General features: G+C 29.8%; 2 protein-coding genes across 3 annotated transcripts in view; one reads left to right on the top strand and one right to left on the bottom strand.

The window, feature by feature from the left end:
• The window catches only part of ave (sterile alpha motif domain-containing protein aveugle), a 35,694-nt gene extending 19,772 nt beyond the window's left edge, over positions 1 to 15,922 (top strand). For both annotated transcript variants that reach the window (XM_035366433.2, XM_035366434.2), the window contains exons 5-6: positions 5,432 to 5,511; positions 8,370 to 15,922. In XM_035366433.2, coding sequence (XP_035222324.1) covers positions 5,432 to 5,511; positions 8,370 to 8,383 — 94 coding nt within the window. In that variant the 3' untranslated portion in view covers positions 8,384 to 15,922. The remainder of the gene's footprint in view (positions 1 to 5,431; positions 5,512 to 8,369) is intronic.
• A 1,235-nt stretch (positions 15,923 to 17,157) lies between these two features.
• Positions 17,158 to 24,412, bottom strand: part of LOC118195175 (tubulointerstitial nephritis antigen-like) — a 168,002-nt gene continuing 160,747 nt past the window's right edge. The window contains exons 9-11 of the mRNA XM_035366431.2: positions 24,144 to 24,270; positions 20,793 to 20,835; positions 17,158 to 18,419 (exon numbers count right to left, since the gene is read on the bottom strand). Of these exons, the coding sequence (XP_035222322.1) occupies positions 18,288 to 18,419; positions 20,793 to 20,835; positions 24,144 to 24,270 (302 nt within the window). The 3' untranslated portion in view covers positions 17,158 to 18,287. The remainder of the gene's footprint in view (positions 18,420 to 20,792; positions 20,836 to 24,143; positions 24,271 to 24,412) is intronic.

The raw sequence follows: 24,412 nt of genomic DNA, 5'->3' as shown, positions 1-24,412 counted from the left end.
GACTGAAAGGGAAATTTGTAAGTAATGTAAGTGGGTATTTCCTTTGTGTAGTGCTAAGATGAATTTCCTTTTTTATGTTATTTGATTGCTTGATTTAAAATGTAGTTTACTGAGATTATATATTTTTTGTTTGCTGTTCCTTTGAATTTTTAAGTGAATTTAGATCAATGTGTACATGGACAAAGTCAAGGTAGTGCACAATGCCAAGTTTGTGCAATTCTCTGATGTTTTTTTAAGTGAAAATAGGTTGATGTATACAGGATACTGAGTTTCTGCAGTTCTTTGACTTGTTATTTTGTCCTTGTGTAGTGGTGATTTTTGAGAAATCGCTGCTGCACAAAAGCCAAAATAACAGCTCAAAGAATTGCAAAAACTCTGTATCCATGTACCGCCAAAAATTGCCAGTTTTCAGCAAGTTGCACCCATAAATATATTTTTACCGATATGGATAGTGTAATAGTGTAATTTAAATATACTTATTTCTCTGTTCTATATGGATATAAGCATAATATGCATCTATATGGATAAAAGCATAATATGCATCTATATGGATATAAGCATAATATGTTGAAGGCTGTGTAGAATATATCATAAAGTTCAATTTCATACCATATGTTATAGGAAGGAAACATGCAAACTGTTTGGCTATGTTAAAGGTTTTGTAGAATACATCTTGTAGTATTAACTGTTATGTTAGGTTCCATATTTTTCAAATGTTTTATACATTAATGGAAATGTAGTTATATAGATCTTTACTGTTGTTTAATATTTATAAAACTTAGAGATGGAAAACCTGCTTATGAATTTATATTTCAAGGTGAAATAAATTATCTGTATTGTCAGATTGCCTGAAGCTAATGTGTCTAGGAAATACATCGTACATATGTCATTTAACTTGAAAATGTACGATCATAATAGTAGGTGCACCTAAAAATTATAAATTATTTCCTAATGTTTTCTTACCAAAACTTTTGGATGAGCATGATAATAGCAATTTAACATTCATTGCTGTTGCCTATCATGCTGCATATAATGCTTCATCCAAGTCACTCAGATCATCTCTTACACATAGAAACATAGTAAAAGCTAAGGCCTTTAACAACCACAATGTATTGGTACATATTCTGAACATTCTTTTAAGAAAGTTTATGTGCAAAAATTTGTTCCATGTGCTAAAATCTTTAAAAGCATATGAAAATAAAAATCATATAAGCTATAATAATCAAAGCTTATCCAGAAAGTAGTTAGTTACCTTTTGGTTATTAAAAAAGATGAGCAATTTGTTTTCATTTCTATTTATTTTACACACTTTAAACTACTTTTCAATGTATTCACCATGAAATTAAGAACTGTGTTGCATCTTGGCACTAACTGCAAATTACCCACTTCGTAGAATTTGGTCCCAAGTGACCTGAACCACTTCTGGATCTTTACCTTGATCTCATCATCACTTGCAAAATGCTGGTTGGCAAGAAATTTTCTGAGATGAGAAAATAAATGGAAGTCAGCTGGAGCTAGGTTCAGCCTATAAAAAGGGTGATAGAATTGCTCTTAATTAAAGGAATCAAGCAGTGCCATCATTACGCATGCAATATGCGGTCCCATGTTGTCTTGCATGAACACAATACTAGAAGTCAATAGCCCTGTATGTCTTTTGTTCCGTATCACACATCTTAAATTCTTTAATGTATCGCAGTAAGCTGTAGCATTCATTGTTGTGCCTTGTTCTATCCAGTTTACTAACAAAATTCCTTGACAGTCCCAAAACATGGTGTACATGATTTTTCTTGAAGGAAGAGGTGGCTTTGCTTTTTTAGGTTTCGAGAACCAGTTTGGCACCATTCAACTATCATTCCATTTCATGTGTCTGATAACAAATCCATGTTTCATCACCTGTGACAATTCTTTTCAAAAAGTCTTTTTCATCTGATGCATAACACTGCAAAAACTCAAAGGCTGCTGTTTCCATTTTTGAACATATGTTAGTGTTTTTGGTCCCAGTCACAAATGCAATCATTTGTAATGCAAATTTTTAGTCACAATTTCGTGTATTGAAGATCGTGAAATGTTTTGTAAATGCATTGAGAAATCAGAAATTGTGAATGGTCTGTTAGAATGAACTTTTTGTCGATGCAGCGCATCAGTTCTTTTGTGATCAATGACGGATGTCCACTGCACACATCGTAAATGAAATGTACACTCATGTCCAAAATTGTCTTTACATGCATGAAATCATGAATTTTTCAGAAATTGTGATCTGTAGTTTTTAAGAATTTGTGTGAAAAGATGCATAACATTGAAACATATACATATAAAGAAAACAAATTGCAAATTCAGGGGAAATAAAAGAATTAGAAAAAATTATGATTTATAAATTTAATGTGGAATGTGATCCAATTGTACATTGGATATTCCATTTGTACAATGTGATCTTCCCTGCCTCTACACACATATCACAGTCAGGACTTCCATGCCTGGGGTTTTTCCACCCATACCTTTTTTTTTTTTTTTTCCCCTCCCTATTGTCATCTAGTTTAATAGGTTTTTTTGGGGGGGGTAATTTTGAATTTTAAATCAGAATTGATTTTTATTTCTTGTAAATACACTAATATTTAATGCATTTAATAACAGTTTTCTTAAGTGTGTATTCTGACATTAATGATCATAATCTGCAATATTTCAAGTGCTGGTACAAAATACTGCAAATTTAAAAGGATTTCAAAGTTTTTGCAGTTTACCCTATAATTTTCATTTGTGTTACTTACATGTTATTTGTGCAGCCTGTTGTATAGGCGGAAGATGGTCTTTGTTGTCATGATCACTTGTGCGGTTTATACCATTATTTGGTTTGTTTTTTATATTTATGCGTGTACTACGTACAATGGTGCAATAATTTTAATTTGTGACTGTTTTTATTTTATATTAATGGATTAGTGCTTTATTGTTCTATTTAATGAACATTTTTAGATAAAATAACTACTAATTAGCCACACCCACGGTGTCTGAAAATTGATGCCCACAGAGAAAATGAATAAATAGTGATATGCTCAAAATTTTAGGCGTGATTAATTAAAATATCTGGAATTAAAAGATTGGTTGAAAGGTGACAGTATGGTAAAATATGTATTTTACTATATTTTTTGTGAAATGAAAATGAAGAATACAAACAGAGGAGGTTACTAACTAACGAAAGTACAAGTAAACATAAGAAAGTATAAATATTGCTTAGACTAGTTCAATGTAAGACATGTAATTCGCAAAAAGTAAAACAGAGAAAGAAGAATAGCAAGTACACAGTTAACAGTTGCTGCACTCATTTTTGAACATAATATTTCATTGGTACAATGTAATCATCTTAAGAGACATGTAAAAAGCATTTCATGATGGCAGTATTGTAAAACAAGCTCAGGTAAAGCTGACTTAAGTATCTTTTCTTATCTTATTCAAGATTGCACAGCCTGTCATGAAAAAATATACATTTCTAACATAAGCAGAAACAACAAATTTTCAGTGATAAAAGATGAATGTACATATATATCTGTATGACAAATTTTAACTGTTGATGTTAGATGTTTTTATATAAAAAGTTGACATTTTAGATACATTTCTGGTGTATGTCAAATGTTTGTTTATGTCATTTTTTATGTAAAAAATGGTACTTCAGAAGGGCTTCTTCAAGCTGTAAACTTTTCGTAGAAAAACATTCCAATAAATAATTTTGTTTGCCATGATAATTGTACCACTAAGAGTGGGTCAGGTCATTGCTAAGAAAAGATATACCATCAGTCAAGGTACTCCCATCATATCTAGAAATATTTATAAAATGTATTTCTCATTATTTTCCCCATAATAGAGAAAGATTAAAATTTCACAATCATACTTCTAAGCATAAAATACCCAAATTAGTACAGACACAATTAGTTATTCCATCGCTTGGTAAGCACACTAGGGCTACTTGCTTAAGGAGAGTAATGCTTTAATGAAAGACTTTCTGAGAGGAAGAGGCTCATATCTGTGTTACATATAGGAAAGCCCACGAAACGCCCATGCAGGCATAGGCCAAGCTGCTTCAATGACTTAACGGTTCAGAATAAAAATTATTGAATAGTGGGATGTATTTTTACTTTATTTTCAGTCTCGATCAAAACTAGACAAAACAGGTGATGGAGGGAGTATTTGCAATGCTATGATCACCAAAGAAACTAAGCATATGTTGCTCTTTTAGGATATGCACTGGTGAAAACAAGCTGTCTATGTATTGAATGTTAGTCTGAGTATTTTAGATTGCATTTACTTCGTTCAGTTTCAATTGAGTATAAAATCATTCTTAGATTTTTTATAAAAGACAAAGTCATAACTTCAAGTTGGTGCAGATTGATCCAACAAATGGAATAAATCAAAAATCTTGGAACAAAATATATTTGGAAGCCCAATGTATGGCCTTATTAAATTCAGTACTACTTGAGGACAATTAAAGCAGGTTTAAAAATGATTGTTTAAAATTCCTCGTTAAACATAGTATTGAACATAGTTATACATATCAAAAAAAGAAATTTCCTCTAAATAATGATGGTGGAATTGTCACCAGTGTCAGTGTTCTTGACCCAGTAGTAGTACATGATCATGCCAAAATGCCATCTTCAGTTTTACATTTAGTAATGGAGTTCCTTCACCTTGTTTCTGAAGACAAATTAGATCTTCTAGATCAAAGGTGCCCAACCTGCAGGCGGCTTGTGACCAAAAGCAAGTATCAATGTGGCTCAAGAAGCGAATGCAAAAGAAATATTGAGGCTCCACCCCAATGATAATATGCTGTTGAGATAGTTATTTAAATCTGTCTTTCAACATGGATCAATAGGTTATTTGATACTCCAAGTTGGAGTGAATTAGAATGCATTTGGGTGAAGTGGTGATTCCAAACCTTCTACAGACTTGTGCACAAAGTGATTATTTACATTTTGATCATCTGTGTTTGTACATGACACCAAAGTGAGGATACTGAGATTACGTTTTCCAGCCTTCAAGCTGCAATGGAACAGTGTTCTATTTTTAAGTGTTTAAAGCTGGGATGCTCGAGTTGTGTGCAGAATTGTTTCATACGTTTAGCAATATCTTTTATGCAGTTACTTCATGTCAAGTTGAAAAATCGTTGTGTTCATATGGATGCCATAGTAAATAATAGTGTTTAAATTGTGATTTTAATTTTTTACATTGGATGTTTATTATATTTATATGTTGAACTTGTATAAGTCATACTTACCCAGACACAAAGATGTCTCGCTTTGTTGAATATGTATTTGAGCATGTGAAGATAAATTTGGACATAATTATATTTTTGAATACCTAAGCATGTTGAGAATAGAATCATGAGCATTGTTATTAAATTTTTCTATTTGAATATCTGTAATTATTTTATTTATTTATTTTTTAGAGAAGTAATATGTACAGAAATACTGAAACTGAAACTCAAAAGTGATATTTTAGAATTAAAAGATTTGCAAAAGAAAAAAGGTAAAATGTGAATGACCTTTTTTGCTGTGTTATTTTTACTTGCAATTTATTTCTCTATATTTCTTTGGTATTTGTATATCAATTAAATATATTGTTTCTGGTGTATTTCTATATGTTTCCCCCCCTTGACATATTATATTCTCATATTCTTAATCAGATTTAAGGTAAAAATTAGATATAGTGTTAGAATCCCCCCTCAGAGTCTATTTCACTTATGTATTTAAACTATTTTTGTTAAATTTCGCGTCTTATTTTAAAAAATTTGGAAATAAAAGTATTAGGCTGGAAAAAAGTTCGTTGCATTTTTGGAGTAAAGTTCAACTGGTTTTCTTAAAGCTTAAAATAGAATTTATTGAAATCAAATATGCTTCATTATTAATGAAAATGTTCTGATATCTTTCGGGTAGAGCCATGATGCGAACGGTGAAGAATTTCTGTGGTTTCTAGTTAAAAACTGAGTTGAGTGGTTTTCACAGGCCTCTTTAGAAATCAGCCTAATTCCATTGAAAGAGTTCTGCACACATCAAAACAAGTGATAGTCCGAAGGTCCTATGTCTGGACTATACGGTAGGTCATTATAACTTCTCAATCAAGCTCGCACAATTTTTGACAGTCATCAAAGGAGTATGTGGTCAAGCGCTATCATGAAGGAAGACAACATCTTTCCTATTACACAATTTGGGCCATTTTCTTTCAGTTGCCTGGCAAAATCTCTCTCTAGTTGTTCACAGTAGAATTGAGAACTAATCCTCTGCCCAACTGGAAGTATCTCATGGTGAATGATTCCCTTCTAGTCCCACCACAGACACCGCAACACCTTATTTGATGTAAATCCTGGCTTCGCAACAGCTTGTGACGGCTCTCCATCCTTTATCCACGATCTTTTACACTTGCGATTATGGTATGTGATCCATTTTTCACCCCCAGTTACAACATGTTTGAGAAATGGCTCCAGTTCATTGCATTTCAGCAGTACATCACATATGTTAATTTGGTCTAGCATGTTTATTGTGCAGAACTTGTGTAGAAACCAGACATCGAGCTTCTTTTTGTAGCCAGCTTTGTTTTTTGCCAAACTATTTTTTTGTAAATGCAAGCATAAGCCAAGGGGCTTCAATGACTTAACTGTTCAGAATAAAAATTATTGAATAGTGGGATGTATTTATAAACTATTTTTTGATAAATGCTCATCTCCATACCAATGTTGACACTGCTGATGTGCTTATCTTGCTGGACTTTTGCAAGAATTTCATCAACGTTTTCAGTGATTGGATGACAAGTGTGTGACTTATCTTTAACGTCAAAGTTATCAGAACAAACGTGAGTGAAACATTTCCGTGCACGAAATTTTAATAAGGTACATTCACCGCACATAGTACAAATATTTTCATAAGCCTACACAGCATTCTTTCCTTTGTTGTGATAATATTGCAAAATATACTGCAATTTTTCCTAACTTTTCTCCATTGTCAAACGCACACAACTTTCCACCCAGTTCACCATGTTCAATGTTTATATGCTCAGTAATGCTCAAAGAATCACCTTTCCAATATGAAATACATGGTTAGGGCTGGCAGCCATTTGATGGTAGTTTCCATTGCTGATTTATCAGATAATCTTCGTTCCATTTAAAAATGCAGGCCATAATACTAAAGAAATACCAAAATTTTTACCTAAGCCTCCTTCTCCCAAAAAATAAAAAGTAATCATAGTATGGTAAAGATTTTGTATTGAAATTAAAATTTGTGCCACACTATCCTTGCTTTCACCTAATTTAAAATTTTACATTGGTGTGTTTCTATTCCATTTAATTGAAGAAATTTCACATTTTAGCATCCATTATTTCAAACTGTATGTGAATTAAATGAACTCTTGATTAACAAACTTAGTGATTTAAAAGTCAATCTGAAAAGCATAAGGTAATTATATTTCTATTATTTAGAGAATTCAGTGATTTAATAGAAATGTGTTATCACTCAGCAAAGCATCTTTCAAATTCAATATGAAAACTCAGCAATTTATAGGAAATGTATTATAAAATATTATTATCTTCCACATACCATTCAGTGAGGTATAAGATATTTAATTTTCCTTTCAAATTTAATCTTTTTTTTTTTTTTTTTTTTTTTTCCTAACTATTTTAGGTCATTGGCCATGTGATAGTTTTTTATTTTAGGTCATTTCTTCTAGTTTTTGAACATATCACTAGAATATCCTGCCTTTTAATTTCTAGCCCTTAAGCTACAGAGAAAAATATTTCTCAACTAAAAATGAAATATATTGAATTAACGATACTTAATTCCATTCTGATTCTCTAGTGATTTTATTATAGTTTTTCTTGTTAAATTTTATTTGATCTGAATTTCCTTAATTTATAGAACTTTTTATGAAGATTCAATGAATGTTTGATTAAGGTTACTTTTTATGCTTAATTTTGTTTCACATCCTATATGGTACAATACTAATTTTCCAGTGTAGTAATATGTATATTAATTATTAATTTTATTTTCATCATAATTTAATGTACTTTAGTATAACTTTACTTCCCTACTCAGGATTTTCTTAGTATAAATGTAGAAGATAATTACAGAATGAAAATTAAGATATTTAGTTAAATATTAATATATTTTATAACAGAATCCTATTATAAATAGTTCAATAAATTGAATCATGCATTCTAAAGTAATTTTGGAATTCTTTTGAAATGATGTTGCAGCACATCATGTAAACCTCTTAGTTTTCATGTAATAACATCTCAATTTTTTATTTAAGTTAAATTAATTTTTATTGTTTTTTCCCCTTTTCTGGAATTTTTCTTTAGAAATGAGTACCTATTAATTTTCTGTATATCTTTTTAGGTGATTCGCTGTAGAAAGTTTGCAGAAGTTTTAAATCCTGATTAAAATAAAATTTGTTCTTGTGAGAAGAAAGTTTCTTTTGGTGGTTGAAACATGTGTGTATATCACAAAAAATTGTGTGCATTTTCAAGTATATAGAAGTGTAAGATGCAATATTTGTGAAATCAAGCATTTAATGAGCTTATCCTAAGAATTAAATATCTGTGTTTGATAGAATATTGTCATAATTTTCTGTTGTGCACTTCTGATGATGATTTGTATTTTCAGTGCACATGCATGAAAATAACATTGCTGTTCTCCAAATTGGAAAAAAAAAATTTTGCCAGATGATTTCCCCCCCCTCCCCTATATTTACAATACTTTTTAAAACACAATTGAGTTAGGTAGGAAAATATTACCTTTTCCCCGTTGCATCAAGCAGCTTTAAATGGCTTCTTGAATTCATTTATTTTCAAAAATGTTAATGGTAAAATGATTTACATAATTTATTTTCTTCACTAGTGTCTACAAAACAATCAAAAGCAGTTCTGGTATTCATTCTTGGATCACCCTTCAATATTATTTGCTATAGTGGCAATGGTATCCTATAGATGAGACAAAAAACCAAGAATGTTTTTTTTTGTCTCATCTCTTGTTTTTTTAATTAGTAAGGAAATTGTTTTCCAATGACAAATAAAATTTAATTAATTAATGAAAATTAAATAGTTTAAATTTCAGTCTCTCTTTCTAGTGATCTTCATAAATTTTTCTTTGATCTGAACTGTCTTAATCTACTGTGGACATATATAGAATTTTAATGAAGATTCATTTAATGTTTAGTCAGTAAATATTTGCATTGAATTTTGTTTTATATCCATATGTGGTACATTACTAAGTTTATCCACACAATAGTTTGTACATGCATTATTAATTTTATTTTTATCAAGTTTAGAAGTACTTTTATAAATTAAAACCTTTCCCTAGTCAGGAGTTCACTTAAAGTTCAAGCATGGTTTGTGGCACAAGAAATTCATGATTTTTTATATTTCTAAGTTGGCAGTATGGTTGGTATCCATAGACTCCAACCTGCAGCAGAACTTGTTAGTAGTAAGCGCACGAACGACATTTTTACAACTTTTAAAATGTGTGCGTAATGCATGTTGTAATTAACCATTAATTAATTTTTAATTAATCATTAATTGTAATCAATTTTGTTACATTTAAAACCCATATACATATAAAACTGAATAATTTAAAATATGCCTTGTAAATTATATGCATATTAAATTAGAAATTTTCATTTAATTCCTCAAACCATGTGTAGCACTAAATCTATTATATGAAAAAAGTATGTATTTTAAATACTACTAATCATAGAAAAAATCAGAATCCATAAATCGTATATCTTTATTCTGGATTTGATTTCCACAGGGAAATAAAATTTATATAACCAAGAGTAATACATATAAGCATTATGCAAAGATTTATATGTAGCATGCTTAGCAAGCTTAAGTTCTGATTTTAAGAATTTTTTTTTTATAACACAATTCTTCATTTGCCTACATACTTATTTTTTTAATCGAAACTGCTTCAAGAGTTTTAGGACCTAAATTTGGTCGAAATTCTGTCTGACTTTTTTCCAACAATAGAAAAAATTCCTTTGTGAGGTGCATTTGAATGAGGTATTAAGACAGCAAGCATTACAATAGGCAATAGTTTGTATTTAATACACCCATTCATATTTTTTAATTTGGCAATTTCTCCCCATGCTATATCAATATGCAAATCTACAATTTCTTTCAAATCATCTACTTGATACATGGAAAATTCAATTTCCACTTGATTAAGGTATTTTTCATCAATAATGGATGGAAAAGTATTCATCAAGTAAATAACAGATGAAAATGAAACTTCAATCCTCAAGTTGATGTCAGCAACTTCAGCATGTTTTAGAAATGAATCACTTAGTGGAAATTTATCTATTATATATGAACATGCAGTTACAAAAAAAGCTCATACAGAATTGAAAAATGATTTCACTTCACTTTCATTCAACTTGGCATTTTTTAAATATAGTCTTGTTTTCGCACCAATCACTAAATTTTCACTTTGATTTTGTTTACTATACTTCTGAAATGGAGGAGATGTTAGAGTAAAATCTTCATTTTCTTTAGAAATTACTGATGGTTTTACAAATCTAACAAATAAATTCATTAAAAGTTCAACAAGTTCTCTTCTCAGTTTATGTATATAAGGAACTTGTAGTTGCAAATTAATATTTACTGTTGTAAACAAAGTATTTTTCAAAACTAACAAGTACAATTTGGTGATAGGTGATTGTAACATTTTTTTTAATGTTTTGAAATCTCTTCTCTTCATTCTCACTGTTATCTGGTTGATCTCCAAAAAAATTTATCACAGTATCCCACTGTTCCAAAACCTTTGCTATAGATTCTAAAAGAGACAGCCATCTCGTACTGCAATATTTCAAAGTTTTATGAGATTTTGCATTCTGTTCCAAAATTTGTTGAGCAACTTTGAAGCTATGCTTCCATTTTGAACTTTTCTCCAAATAAAAATATGTATCTATTTACAACATTTCGATTTCTGAGCCAATTAATTTTTCAGTAGCCTTTTTTGCAGCTATATGCAAGAGGTGCCATGGACAACCTGGGATGATTATACTTGGTTGATGCATTTTGATAAACGATGCTACACCTTTAAACTTTCCAATCATATTACTAGCATTATCTGAAGGAAATGATAAGGAATTTTTCCATTCTAAACCTTAGCTTTTAAAGTTTTCATTTATACAATTAAAAATACCTTTTCCAGTATTATTCGTGCACTCTAAAACAGAAATCAATGACATAATTATCACTCCATTTTCTTTACTGTAATATGTAATTTCTTTACTTCCATCAGTACTTAGAGAAAACGATGTATTGTACACTCATTTTATAATATCCGCAACAGTACTTTCTGCAAGCGTTTGCACAATAGCAGCAGTTTTGGTATGACCACAGCTAAATTTTTTTGCTTTGTCAGAATCCAGAAACATTGCTTTGAAAAGCTCTTTGGAATGATCCGAAACAGAAAGCGGTAGATTGTGTTCAATTAAAAACCGAACAAAATAGCAATCTGCTTCTACCTGTTTCGTCATCTTTTATTAAGAAATTCGTTATTTCTTTAGATTTTACAGTGCCAAGTTCTATATGCTTTTGAGAAAAAAAATATTGTTTACAGTCATCTTTTCCGCCATGTGCAACTAGAAGTCTTTGTTGCATACACTGCAGTGTTCGTGATTCACAGAAATTTCGGATGCTTTAATGCATGGAAATTCTGAAGAATATAAGTCTTAAAATTTCTGCTTTGATAATTTTGGCTTCTTCGTTCGAGGTAGCATTATTAAAAAAAACTTCCACCTGAATCACAGTTCACAAGACGCACACTAAGCTCTCGCTGTAATCCAAACAGTGGAGCCGAAGTCAGGCTAAACACGCAGCAGCAAGAACCTGGGAGACAGACAAAGTAGACAGATGCTGCGGGGAAACTATTGACAAGTCATTAGCGGTTGGAATTACTGATCTACAAATGGCTATTCTTTAAAACCAGCAACACACTCAACACGTGATATATGATGACACGAGTATTCAGCCAATCATCGGATGAATTAGTTGGTTCCGTTTTTCATACTGGTTCTCCTACTCTGTTTCTGTAAAATCCGTTGTTTTACCATATTTTTTGTAGCTTGTAGTTTTTCATGAACTTCCATAGAAACTACGGATAATCCGTAGTAGTTGCAGTCTATGGGTATCCTTTGAACCACTACTGCCAGTTAAATTCTTTAACCTTTTAATGAGATTTTAGGGGAGAAAGTTGGTAAAAATAATTAGATCACAATTAAAAAAATACATATTCTGTATTTTAACACAAAATTTGGATAATGTATATTCAATAAAGCAATGTCCAGAAGAATTATTGCCTTTGGGAGGTACTAATTTCTGGAGTACCTTTTTAAGGTCCGTGTGTATATATATGTTTTTTCTGTTATTCTTGCCAAACACAATTCACATTATGGCTTTCCATCTTTTGATTTGGTAAGAATGATTTATTTTGTGTATATATTTTGTAATCATATAATCTGTAGTGTTTAGATATCTGGATACTTCTACCTCATGATATATATATATATATATTTATGTATGTACATGTAAAAGATTCTGTAGTAGAATGCAGGCGGTTGAATCTAGAATTTTGATGCCGTAGAATGGTGAAACAACGATTCACAATGAATAAGAAATTTGAGCAGTTAAGTTATATTTAATTCAATTTTATTTCAATAAACATGTTGCAGGCACAAATAAGTTGGCACGTTAAATGTGCCTATTCGAAAAAGTTTACATTTTAGATAAATTTGCAGTAAGATAGAAGAAACAGACAGACTGTAGTTCAGCTAGGCCGAAGCATAGAAAGCAAGTGTGTTATGTTGGTTCTCAATACATTTTGATTGAATAGTTAATGTTGCTATAAAATTACTCTTGGCTGTTGGAGTTTTAGTTCCATTTACATCATCAGAATTATGGAAAAGGCATATGACATGGATTAATCTTGAAATGAAGCAGTGCAGAGAGAGGTTACTATTTTTAGAATAGAGAAGGGAAATTAATTTATGCTACTAATTTAATCTTTTACCTCAGCGTTTCTTAAACTGAGGAGGTCTCGAGACCTGCAGCAGGGGGTCACCAAGAATTTTCGCAGTTTTGATATTTCTTTAACTTATAATAATTTTAAAATTTCAAATATTTTTACACAATGTATCTGAAAATAGATAAAGATAAGACAATACAGACAAAGAAAAAAACGAAAACGTTTTGACACATTCTTTTTAAAATATAAATGCTCATTTTCCTTGCTTTGCACGTGACACTGTCATTTTGAATGTTACTTATTTAAAATTTATATTACTTATTTAAAACAGAAAAGTGTAAAAATTAACAGTTTCACTCATGTGTGTGTTGGATTTGAGCAATACTTATGGGGTCCCACAAAATTTCTATAAATATTATGGGATCGTGGGTGGTCGCAACTGAAAAAAGTTTAAGAAACCCTGTTTTACATTATAAGGAATTTCTCCCGCCCTCTTGGCATGCCTTCGTGGTGTGGTGGTCCTCACGCTGGGGGCGTATTTCAGGAATGTGCGGTTTGATTCCTGGCGAAGGCGTTGCTCATTTTTAATCTTTCCTGCTTCCAAATAACCTAATGTCTCTACAGTGGCGCCCAAACTAAAAGGGTGTTCGATGATGATTCTCCACACCCAGAATTTGGCTATTGAGTCCACTAAAAACCCCAGTCACTCTTTAAAAGTTGAGTGTATAAGGTATTTCTCCCACCTTCATGGTGTGGTGATCTGCATGTTGGGCGTGTATTCCAGAGGTGCATGGTTCGATTCCCGGCTAAGGCGTTGCTCATTTTTCATCTTTCCTGCTTCCAAATAACCTAATGTATCTACAATATATTATTTATTTTTCTTACATATATGTCTCATTTAGTGCTTATTTTAATTCTTGAAGTACATGTAGTCTTTTACTTAATTAGTTATGGCTGATATTTCAGAGGTTAAAATTAAGATGACTTTGAAACTAGATGAGATTAGAACAGAAAGAACATATTTTCAACACCTCCCGTATAGGATATTAGTACAGTAGTAATATTAATTACGTTGATGAAATGCATTACTAAGATGTTAATGAATAAAATAACATCTGTCTAATGCAGAAAGAGTAAATGAATTATACCTCTGGAAAAAGTGTTTCTTGAAATAAGATTATAGAAATATGTTGAAACCAATATGATCATAAAATTTCAAATACTGCCCTAATTAATACATACTTTAAATGTAAAAAAAGTGTTGTCTGTAATAATATTTTTTTTTTAGCTATATCATGATTGCAGTTTCCATGAAATGTTTTATTTTTAAAGATAATGAATTATTCTCTGAAAAATCATTTACTCTTTTTGTCATTGATGATATGAAAGTATGCTAAAAAGCTTACCACATTACATAATTCTGAAAAATTCTAGTTTCTGAACAAAAAAGTACCAATTCAACAATCTTAAATGTAACTCCATTTTCTTTGAAGAAAATATTTTAGTCGAATGTGTACATGCAGCTTTGATATCTTTCATCTTTATTTACAAATCTAATTTCATCAGGTGCTTATTTATTAGTTATTTTCTAGTATTTCAGAATTTGTCATTTGTGTTCAACTTTAAAGCATCATTCAACCCTACCAAATTTTAATATCCCCCCTTTTTGTAGTCAATCGAAATCCTGCATTATTGCATAGAATTTGGAGAGAGAGAGATTCTTGCCTGCAAAATGTGTGTATCATTGAGATATCTACCGCCATTAACGTAATGCTTATAAAAACATTAACATTGAAGCATCCAAATATTCTTCTAGAATTTTTTTAACCATATATGCTTGTTTATTGTGATGTTTCAAAAGATTTTTTTTTTAAGGTATGCTGATATAATTTGTTTCTTGAAAAGTATATATCATTTTTAAGCTTGTAAACAAAAGATTGCATGTATGACTAATTGTTAAAATAATGCATTTTAAGATGTGAAGAATTTTAAAATTATGTATTACTTGTATATGCTGGTTTAATATTTAGAACTTTTATGCTGATGAACAGAATTTGTGTGTGTGTATGTTTTGTCTGTCTGAAAAGTCTCCATGGTTTGTTTTATAGTAATCAGTGTATTTTGGATTCTTTATAGTATGAGGGAGAGGAGGGGGGAACCAGGAACATTTTTTCCAAACCATTGTCCATAAAGCTGTTGTTGAAGCTACAGTTTTATATATATATTAAGTATTTGCTGTGGTCGTCCATTTTTCTGTTACTGCTAATATAAAGGAACTGATACATTTGCAAAGTTTTATAAGTATGAATAGTTAATAAAATTAGTTGCTAATGCTCATGCCCCATTATTGAAGAGCTAGAATATTTTAAACTTTTTTTATTATTGTTATTCCTATTATTTAATTTTCTCCTTTCTTTATTATTTTATAATAAAACCTGGATAACTAATAAATAAATAGTAAATTGAAAAATTATCTTACATCCAAGTACTCTATAATTTTTATTAGTAATCTCCTTAGATAATAATAAATTTTAATGCTGTAATTTACATCCACTGACATAAATTTGGAGATTTATAAATCTGATGTAACTTTAAGAACTTTTTTATATTTATTAATTTTTAGCTTTTATTTACTTTTTATGAACTTGAATTGTATTTTCTGTGTTTTTATGCAAATTACTTATGCTAGCTATGAGAGGTGGTTTTTGTAATCTCTCTAAAATTATATCCATATAATGTGATGTAATTTTTATCCTCAATGAGACTTTGTAAATATGCTTGTTTGTACTTTCTTCTTTAATGTGAGCTTGCTTATCTGAAGAGTGTTCTCAGAAAGTTGAAGCTGTATTCATTATTCACCTACATATAACCAGCCTCATCATGGAATTATTTCATAATGAAATAAATTTTGGTTTATACTATAATGTTGTCCTTCTTTTAAAATATTTTTTCATCAGAAAGTTGTAATGCAAATGTAAGGGATTATCAGAATTTTAGTTGTTTAAAAAAAAAAAAAAAAAAAAAAAAAAAAAAAAAAAATTGTTGTGTACACATTTTCCAAATTATCTTATAAAGGCAATTAGATATGGCAAAACACACAAGGGCTATCTGGGTAAAGTATGCCTTCATGGAAGACTTTCTGGGAAAAAATGGTTTATATTAATTTTACAGAGGGATGAACCCATGAAAGTTTGCGCCAGCTCATTCTACTTGGCTTGAATCCAGGGACAGATTATGAGTATTTAGCAGTCTAACTCAGCTACGGGTGGGAGGCCTTCTATCTATAATTGTTAAAACAGTGCAAACACTCTACCTCAGTGCATGTCAGTGGTCAGAATTAGCTTGTCTTTGTTCTGTATATCTATGTATATGATTTTACTAACATTGAAAGGTCTCAAAGTAATTGTCATTTAGTATCTATTTTCCAGTATTTATTACTTGACCAATTTTATCTGTAATCATTGATCAGTAATCGTGTGATACAAAAACAATGCATTTTGTAGTTAAAGAATTATTAAATTTAAATTACTACTTATTCATGTTAATTCATAAGCTTAAAATTTCTAGCATACATCTAATGAACAGAAATGCTAATAATATAACCTTGTGAGGCTTATGATGTACCATGTATGCTATTTTTTTTTTACATCATTTCCTTTAATTTTTTAAAACATTTTATTACTTTTAGTTCCTTTAATAGTTATCCATTCATCTAAAAAAAATGTTAAAAGATATATTTGTTATAGTTGTTTTAGACACTGGAAATCTGAATTCTGATTGGCAAACTCAATATGCTGCACGAATACATTTATGCATGTTGCGTTGTGAATATTTTTGTCAGTTTTAAATTTACATACTGGTATCTTGAGAATTTTTTTTATTTTTCTCATGTGAATAAAAGTTTCTCAGAGAAAGCCATTCAAAAAGGCATCCATATCCTATGTAAACAGCTGTAGTATGCTTTGCCATAATCTCGGGTAATCCAGTTTTTAAATTTATCTACATAGATAGATTTAAAGATTGGAATTTTGAAATCTATATAATATCTATTGTTATCTTCTAATCTGACTGCATGTAATGCAGAAAAAATGCATTTCAATAAATTATTACCAAGAAGTATAATAAATTCATTCAGTATATAAAATTAGAAAGAAAAAAATTTCATGAAAATATTTTTATTTTGGCTTAGATTACAGATATATCGTACACTAAAAGATACTTGATTAACTTTTGAGTATTCACAACAGCCCTTCATAAACCTAACTTTGAGTAATCATGAATAGTTTTAAAGTGGGGAATGTTTTGACATATAGACAAATGGAAGGAACAACACTTTAAAAAAAATACACATATGTATGAGTGAATGAATAAAACTGAAGCAATTGTCATATGGCAGTGACAGACATGACATTTATGTTGACTGGAGTTGTTCAAAAGAAATGCTTGAAAAATCTAACACTGCATTATTTCTCTAAAAATATTACATAAGGCCATGTCTTAATATGTTATATAAGATGGATTTTACTGCAAGATGTTATGATGATGGTAGATGCTGTATGAATATTGCAAAAAACTGCATCTAATGATAAATATTTTAATATATGCATCCATAGCTAACAGTTAAAAGAAAAAAAAAATTAAGAGTAAGAAAATAAAAATTCTGAATGTAACTTTTACTTGCAAATCTTAAATTTATGTTTATAGTTAAGTTTTGCACACAAGTGTTTCTAGTGTTTAAAATTAAATTTAATATACATTTTTATAATTTTTAATAAAATTTATCATAAGTGAAGAGTTTATTTTTATCATTATTCAATATCCAAGTCTAAAGTTTAATGCTTATCTAATACAAATGAAAAAGTTCTGTTTTCACCAAGCATGGAAAAATAAATCATTAGATATGTAATTTTATATAAGAAATGATCTACAGTTATTTGTTACAGTGCTTTATGTTCATATTTGGTTTAATAAATTATTTCACTTATTTAAAATATGATACTTGCTTTGCAGTACTTTGATTATGAGGTTTATGATTAATAAAAACACGGTTCTCTTGGAGAAAATTGCTTTTCAAACCATATCATTTCTAGATATTTATGTAAATGCTTTGTACAATGTTTGAAATTAAAACCGAAAAAAATTAAACTTAAAAAAAAAAAAAAAAAAAAAAAAAAAAATGTGTAACTGTTAGAACAGCAATGATACAAAAACCCACCTTACAAATGCATACAAAAATATAACATCTAGCTAAAAACATTCTTAAATACAATATACACATAAGAATGACTTTCAGAAATGGTACATTTCAGTATGTGCCCAAGCGCCCACTACAAACATTTCTATGTCACATTCATCTTGACCTCTTACAATACGGAAAAATCCGTCTTCTCCCCACTCTTCACCCCACGAATTGGCACACATCTGAAAATAAAAATATAAAGATGATTATTATATTTCAAAGCATGAATTTTAGACCAATCTTATCTGAAAAATTAATATTTTCATAAATAAAATAAATCAACTGCTTCATTCTCCAAAGCTTGTAAGATCCTTCAATAAATTTTATATAAGACCTTAAGTGAGACATTGCCATTTAATGATTAGTTTAGAAGTGAAATAGTTTACTGAGAATTTTGTTTGTTTATTTAGTTTTGCTACTACATTTTCAGTTTAATTCTATACTTCCATAATACAGTACAAAGTCCGTAATCCGATGGATTAGGGGTTTTTCCGGATTCAACCCCTAATCCGGATTCCGGTTCGTAAATTTAAATCTGGTAAGATGGCGTGCAGAAATTATACAATTAAAAATATTAAACCGTAATTTATGAAATAAGGAGCAATTATGATCTAAAGGGTATCAAAATTTACAAAAAAAAAAGCTTAATATTTATTTGTTTACTTTATTAAACATTTCTTTCAATGTAAGTTGTTTGCTTCGTTTTTTGTGCTAAACGCATTACGTGCATGAAAAGAAATTATGATCTAAAGGGTATCAAAATTTTCCAAAAAAAGCTTAATATTTATTTGTTTGCTTTATTAAACATTTCTTTCAATGTAAGTTGTTTAAGTTGCTTTTTTTTGGGGGGGGGCTAAACGCGCATGTATAAATGCATTATGTACATGTGTAAAGCATACAAAAAAGAAAGTTTGTGGCTTTGAGGTCTGGATTATAGATCATTCCGGATTACGGAGTTTGTTCTGTAATTATATTAATTTTAAATGGATTAATACTTGATGTAAGATTAGAATTCTAAATTTGCATTCTACTTTTCCCCCCTTCATATTATTCTAGAACAGACAATTTTGTATTCCTTTTTGCCCTCTTCCATTTAATGATATAGGCCTGATTACATCAATTTCTCATTCAAATGCACAGATAAGCAATTAAGGACTACATGTATATATGTGTTATTATCATAATATATATATATGTATGTGTGTGTGTGTGTTGGAATACAATAAATAACTCAGGTACACTAATTACATTTTTCTCATTAATTTGTACTACATAAATTTTATATTTAAAAGTATCAAGTATGAAATATTTAATATTATTTAATGGTTCACATGATTAAATTAAGACCATGAAACTTACGTCATTTCACTGAAAAATTTCAGCTAATATTTTTTTTAATGACACTTAGTAAGCTAATTTTGAATAAAATGTAATGATTGCTTTAATCTTCCATGTAATAATTGATGCATCAATATTGCTATTATGATAGTTTATCCAGACTGGAAATATCTAAATAAAAGTAATAAATATGCAACTTTTAGTATTTCCTATCAATTAAATAATGCAACCAAAAAAAAAAAAAAAGTCTTGCTGCATTTAATTGTTTCTTAAGCATGTAAATGTGAATATTAAAAAAATGTGCGAAGGTGAAAAGTGTTTTCTAATTAATGGCTAGTTGATAAACTATTAAAGAATACCACTGAGTAAATTTTCATAAAGTTTTTTAATACAAACTTTAACAATATTTTTTATTATGAATTAATGTTAAGAAATTGCAGGTAATGATGTTTGACCAATACCAATCTCTCAACTATGATTCTGTTCTATACTTTACTGTATATTCTGTTCTATACTTTTTTTCTTCCAAGGAGGAAAATAAATTTCATTTAAAGTTCTTTTCATGTTTTTATCTGTAAAGACTGAAGCAATAAATAATATTACCTTTTTTTTTAAATCCCTCCAAAGTATGTGTATACAAGAGTATTTTATTTATTGCCATTATCTACATAATTTTTATATTTCCTTACAATGTCAAAATTAATTTATTATGTAGTTTATTTAAAATTCTTAATCTTTTTCCCTTTCAAAAAAAAAATTAAAAATCATTTCACTAACAGGAGAAAACTTTTGTGACACTAAATCCTTATAAATTCTGTTCATTTGACAGTAAATGTTCATAGAGTGCAAGCATATATACGAAATCATTCCACAGAATGTATTTTCTTTTTTTAAATTCTTGTTTATATCAGTTTTTTAGTTTTTATTTAAATTTGCAGCATTATTTTATTAGTGAATACACAAACAGAATGTATTGCATCCATACATTTATAATGCTGATTTCAGCTGCCAGAAACTTATCACAATTATTGCTCTTCCTTCTTGTATGCAATTATGACATGTGGAGTTATTAAATCTGTGAATGATTACAAATATAAAACCAATTTTTCTTTACGTATTGTTTCAAAAAAAAATTCTGTGCTTTCTATCACCTATTTTTAACTTAGCATGTTTACTACGCATGTAATATTATTTTTAATCTTGAAACAAAAACTTACCCAATATTTCAATCGTTTGCCATCCACAATGTCCTCACCCCATCTATAATAAAAATATAATATAACATTTTTTAGCCAAGCACTACATTCATACATCTGTATGAAGATGATAAATCATATGTAACTGTGTATTTTCTAAAAAGGTGCATTTAGATTAAATGGTTAGAGTTAAATTAAGAATATAAAAGTATTCATTGGTTATCTAAAAAAACTGGTTTGACAGTATGTTGCATTTAGAGAAGATAAAGTTAAGCTGGCTATGTTTTAAATTTAATTAAAACTAATTTTGAACGTAATAGAAAAATTTCATAAATTATTTATTATATAACAATATAAAATAAATACCATATTTACTTCCATATTCTGTCTTTTCCACTAATTTTACAACTTGAGAACAGGGAGGGGGGAATATATGCAGTGTGGACTATTTCTGAAGAGATGGCTTTAAATGATACTCATACCACAATAAAAAGACACACCAATATTAGTGTTTTATGTATTTCAAAGGAGTTAGGAATTTCGTTAATATTCTTTTTACTTACACAAAATACTTTCATCATTGTATGTACATTTTACATTGTTACCATAGATTAGAAGTTTCTAAATCCTATGCTGAAGACAAACTAGGTGGAGAAATATGCAAGTAAATATGGTATTCTTCCTAGGGCTTTTTTTAATATTGTTTAATAATAAGTGATTTATGGACATAATAATTCATTACTGTCTTGGTTATTTCCTTTCAAAATTAAAAGTCCGATAAAATTTATATTTGATAAAAAATGTGATCTTTAGCAAAAATGTTATTAATATGCAAATAGTACAAAATAAAATATTATATTTGGAGAAGCTAACTCTAATTGCATGCAAAATTTAACTTCACAAAAAGGTGTGTGTGATTATGGTAAAGCCTCGAGGGCTATCTGCCTAAGGGGAGGGATGCCTTCGTGGAGGACTTTCTAAGGGAAACTGGCTCGTATACACGTTACACATGGGGAAAACCACGAAAACGCCCATGCAGCCAGCCCGTTCGCGGGATTCGAACCTCGGACCGAACTACCGGTGTTCAGCGACTTTACCGCTCGGCCGCTGGTGGGCCTTCACAAAAATGAATGAAGGATTTTAGATGCCATTTTTCAATCAGTTTAGCTTTACATATCTTATTAATATAGTTTGTTTTCCTGTGTTAATAACATTATTGAAGGAAAAGCTAGTAAAAAAAATATGCAGTTCATTATTACTTCCTGACAAATTCTGGATTAGTGGCTTTCTTGTGTTCGCAGAAACAAAAATTCTAGCTTGAGGCTTGAAGAAAATTTTATGCCTCCCTGGAGAATGTGCTGTTTCTCTGGATCTTATTATTTACTAGGGAGAAACTATAAGTAAAATGTACCCAATTGGTATGTTTGCCAACTTGTCTTTTTTTTCCAGGAAACACATTGTTCAGTGTAAAATACAATTTAATACTTCCGTTCTCACACATGGTTGTTTTAAGACCTTATTTCAGTTTGCGGTTATGAGTGTCGCAAATATCATTACTGCTTAACACAACCTACTACACTGGTGTTCAGTGGACCATATTACAGTCTTGTATATAACATCAAAGTTAATATTTTTAAGAATTGTGTACATATGTAAATACTTTTAGTGAAATTATCTGTGAATTTGCATAATTTTTGTATAATGTAAGATGAAGTGTTTGAAAGCGAAGATGCTCTGCCAGAAAAATAAGAATATAGGGCTAGTCAATTTAATAACTTTTATAGGCCTGTTCTCCACATCTCTCGATATCAGAATGTTATTTGCACAAATTTTTTTTCTCTTTTTATTTAATGCAGGGAAACATTCCAAATAACTGGTAAAACTAACAACTGCTCGGCCAGGGGGATTATGCTATAAGGATATACATAAATTGAAGATGTAATATATTTGATAAATGTGTATTAAAATACAAATTAGATACTTATGTATTATCCAGCACCTGCCGATATAGCTATAATAATACCATTCACTATCCTGCTTTTCTGCGAGCATTGCAAAAATCCTAGCAACTGCTTTAGATTCTTCTAGAAAGATGCAATTTTTTATTTCTTTTAATTTTTTAGCTATGAGACTGCAGAGATGGCTTTGCTTTTTTTTTAATTCAATATGAACTACAGACCAGTATGAGTAAGTATATAACTGCACTGTTTTTTTTTGGGGGGGTGACATTCTCATGGGAAGTTCTGGCGATGCTTTTCTTCATTTCATATTAATTTTTACTAAATTTTTGTATTATGGATTTATAAGATTTCATGAGAAATGAAGCGATTCATCATTTTTTGGGCATGAGATCTGCCAAAAATATCTTGAATATTCTGTTTCTCACATAATAAAACAGCACATGACAGAAGAGGTACATTAGATAAATTATTTGGTTATGGCTATCTGCTTTCTATGAGAAACCGGCACATTTTCATCTTATACATGGGCAAAAACACAAAAGCACCCATATAGCCAATACATTTTCCCAAGTTCAAACCCGGGCCAAATTATTGGTATTTAAGGGTCTTAGCCATTCAGCCAGTTGTAAAGGTCAGAGAAAGGTGTTAGCATACAAACTGGAAGGTGGTTTTTGTGAAATGCAGGCAAACAAGCTGAAGAGAGTAAAAAATCTGTTTGACATGATTCAAGAAAACTCTGCTGGGGGTGGGGAATTGTTTAATTGATCTGCTGATGTTGAAAAATATTTTATTGAAAGTGGCCGTCAACAAATTATTAGTGATATATCAGAAGATACAAAGTGAGAAGATTAGTGAATATCCAAGTACTACAAATTATTATATATAAAAAATATAATGAAAAGCATTTTATTAATTTTGTTTCAAATATTTGATGACCAAATTAAACTTTTTTATATTATTAAAAATCAATATCTAATCTGATTTTTTTTCCCAAGTTTTGTTATGTGAAAATAAACATTTTAAATACAAAAGAAAAGCACTTTGACAGCAATCAAGTGGCACCTCCCTAGGATGACCTCACATGATTTTAAACAATTTTGGTCTTCGTTGAAAGTGGTTCTGAAAATCTGCCTGTTGGTCTCAAGAATGCTGATCACTTTCAGAAGTTGTTGACCCAAAATGTTTCATTGCTATATATTAATGAAGTACTTTACTATTGTAAAAATAAGTTTCCTATTTTTGAAATTTAAAATGTCACTGATGAATAAAGTGACAATGGGAATATTAAGGTGAAAATATTTCTGTGTAAAACAGTAATTTTGCTTTCGTTATTTTTATAAAAAAAGAGAAGAGGCTTTTAATTTTAATATATAAAAAATTATTCAAAAAAAGGAAGGGAAATATTACAAACCCTATGATTCGAACAGAGTGCCAGTCCTGTTGTCTGAATGCTGATGGAAGGCCAGCAGTTAAGGACTCAACATGATGGTACACACCACTTTTGTATAAGAAGAAATCTGGTTGCACTCTGAAGGTTGCTACAAAAATATTTGAGGTAAATGTGACTAGAGGCATCTAAATCAATCAGATAATTTCAATAAAAATACCTTTTTTAATGCATAATAGTTCATTTCAGGAATTAAATAGCATTACTTAAATTTTAGCCCAGATTTCTTTCCT

This window comes from Stegodyphus dumicola, chromosome 10, assembly GCF_044657685.1.
Source record: "Stegodyphus dumicola isolate Sdum_Otavi_A_Nest chromosome 10, ASM4465768v1".
In the NCBI taxonomy this organism is placed as follows: Eukaryota; Metazoa; Arthropoda; class Arachnida; order Araneae; family Eresidae; genus Stegodyphus; species Stegodyphus dumicola.
The sequence above is the reverse complement of the archived record's forward strand: the minus strand, read 5'-3'. Positions and strand labels throughout refer to the sequence as shown.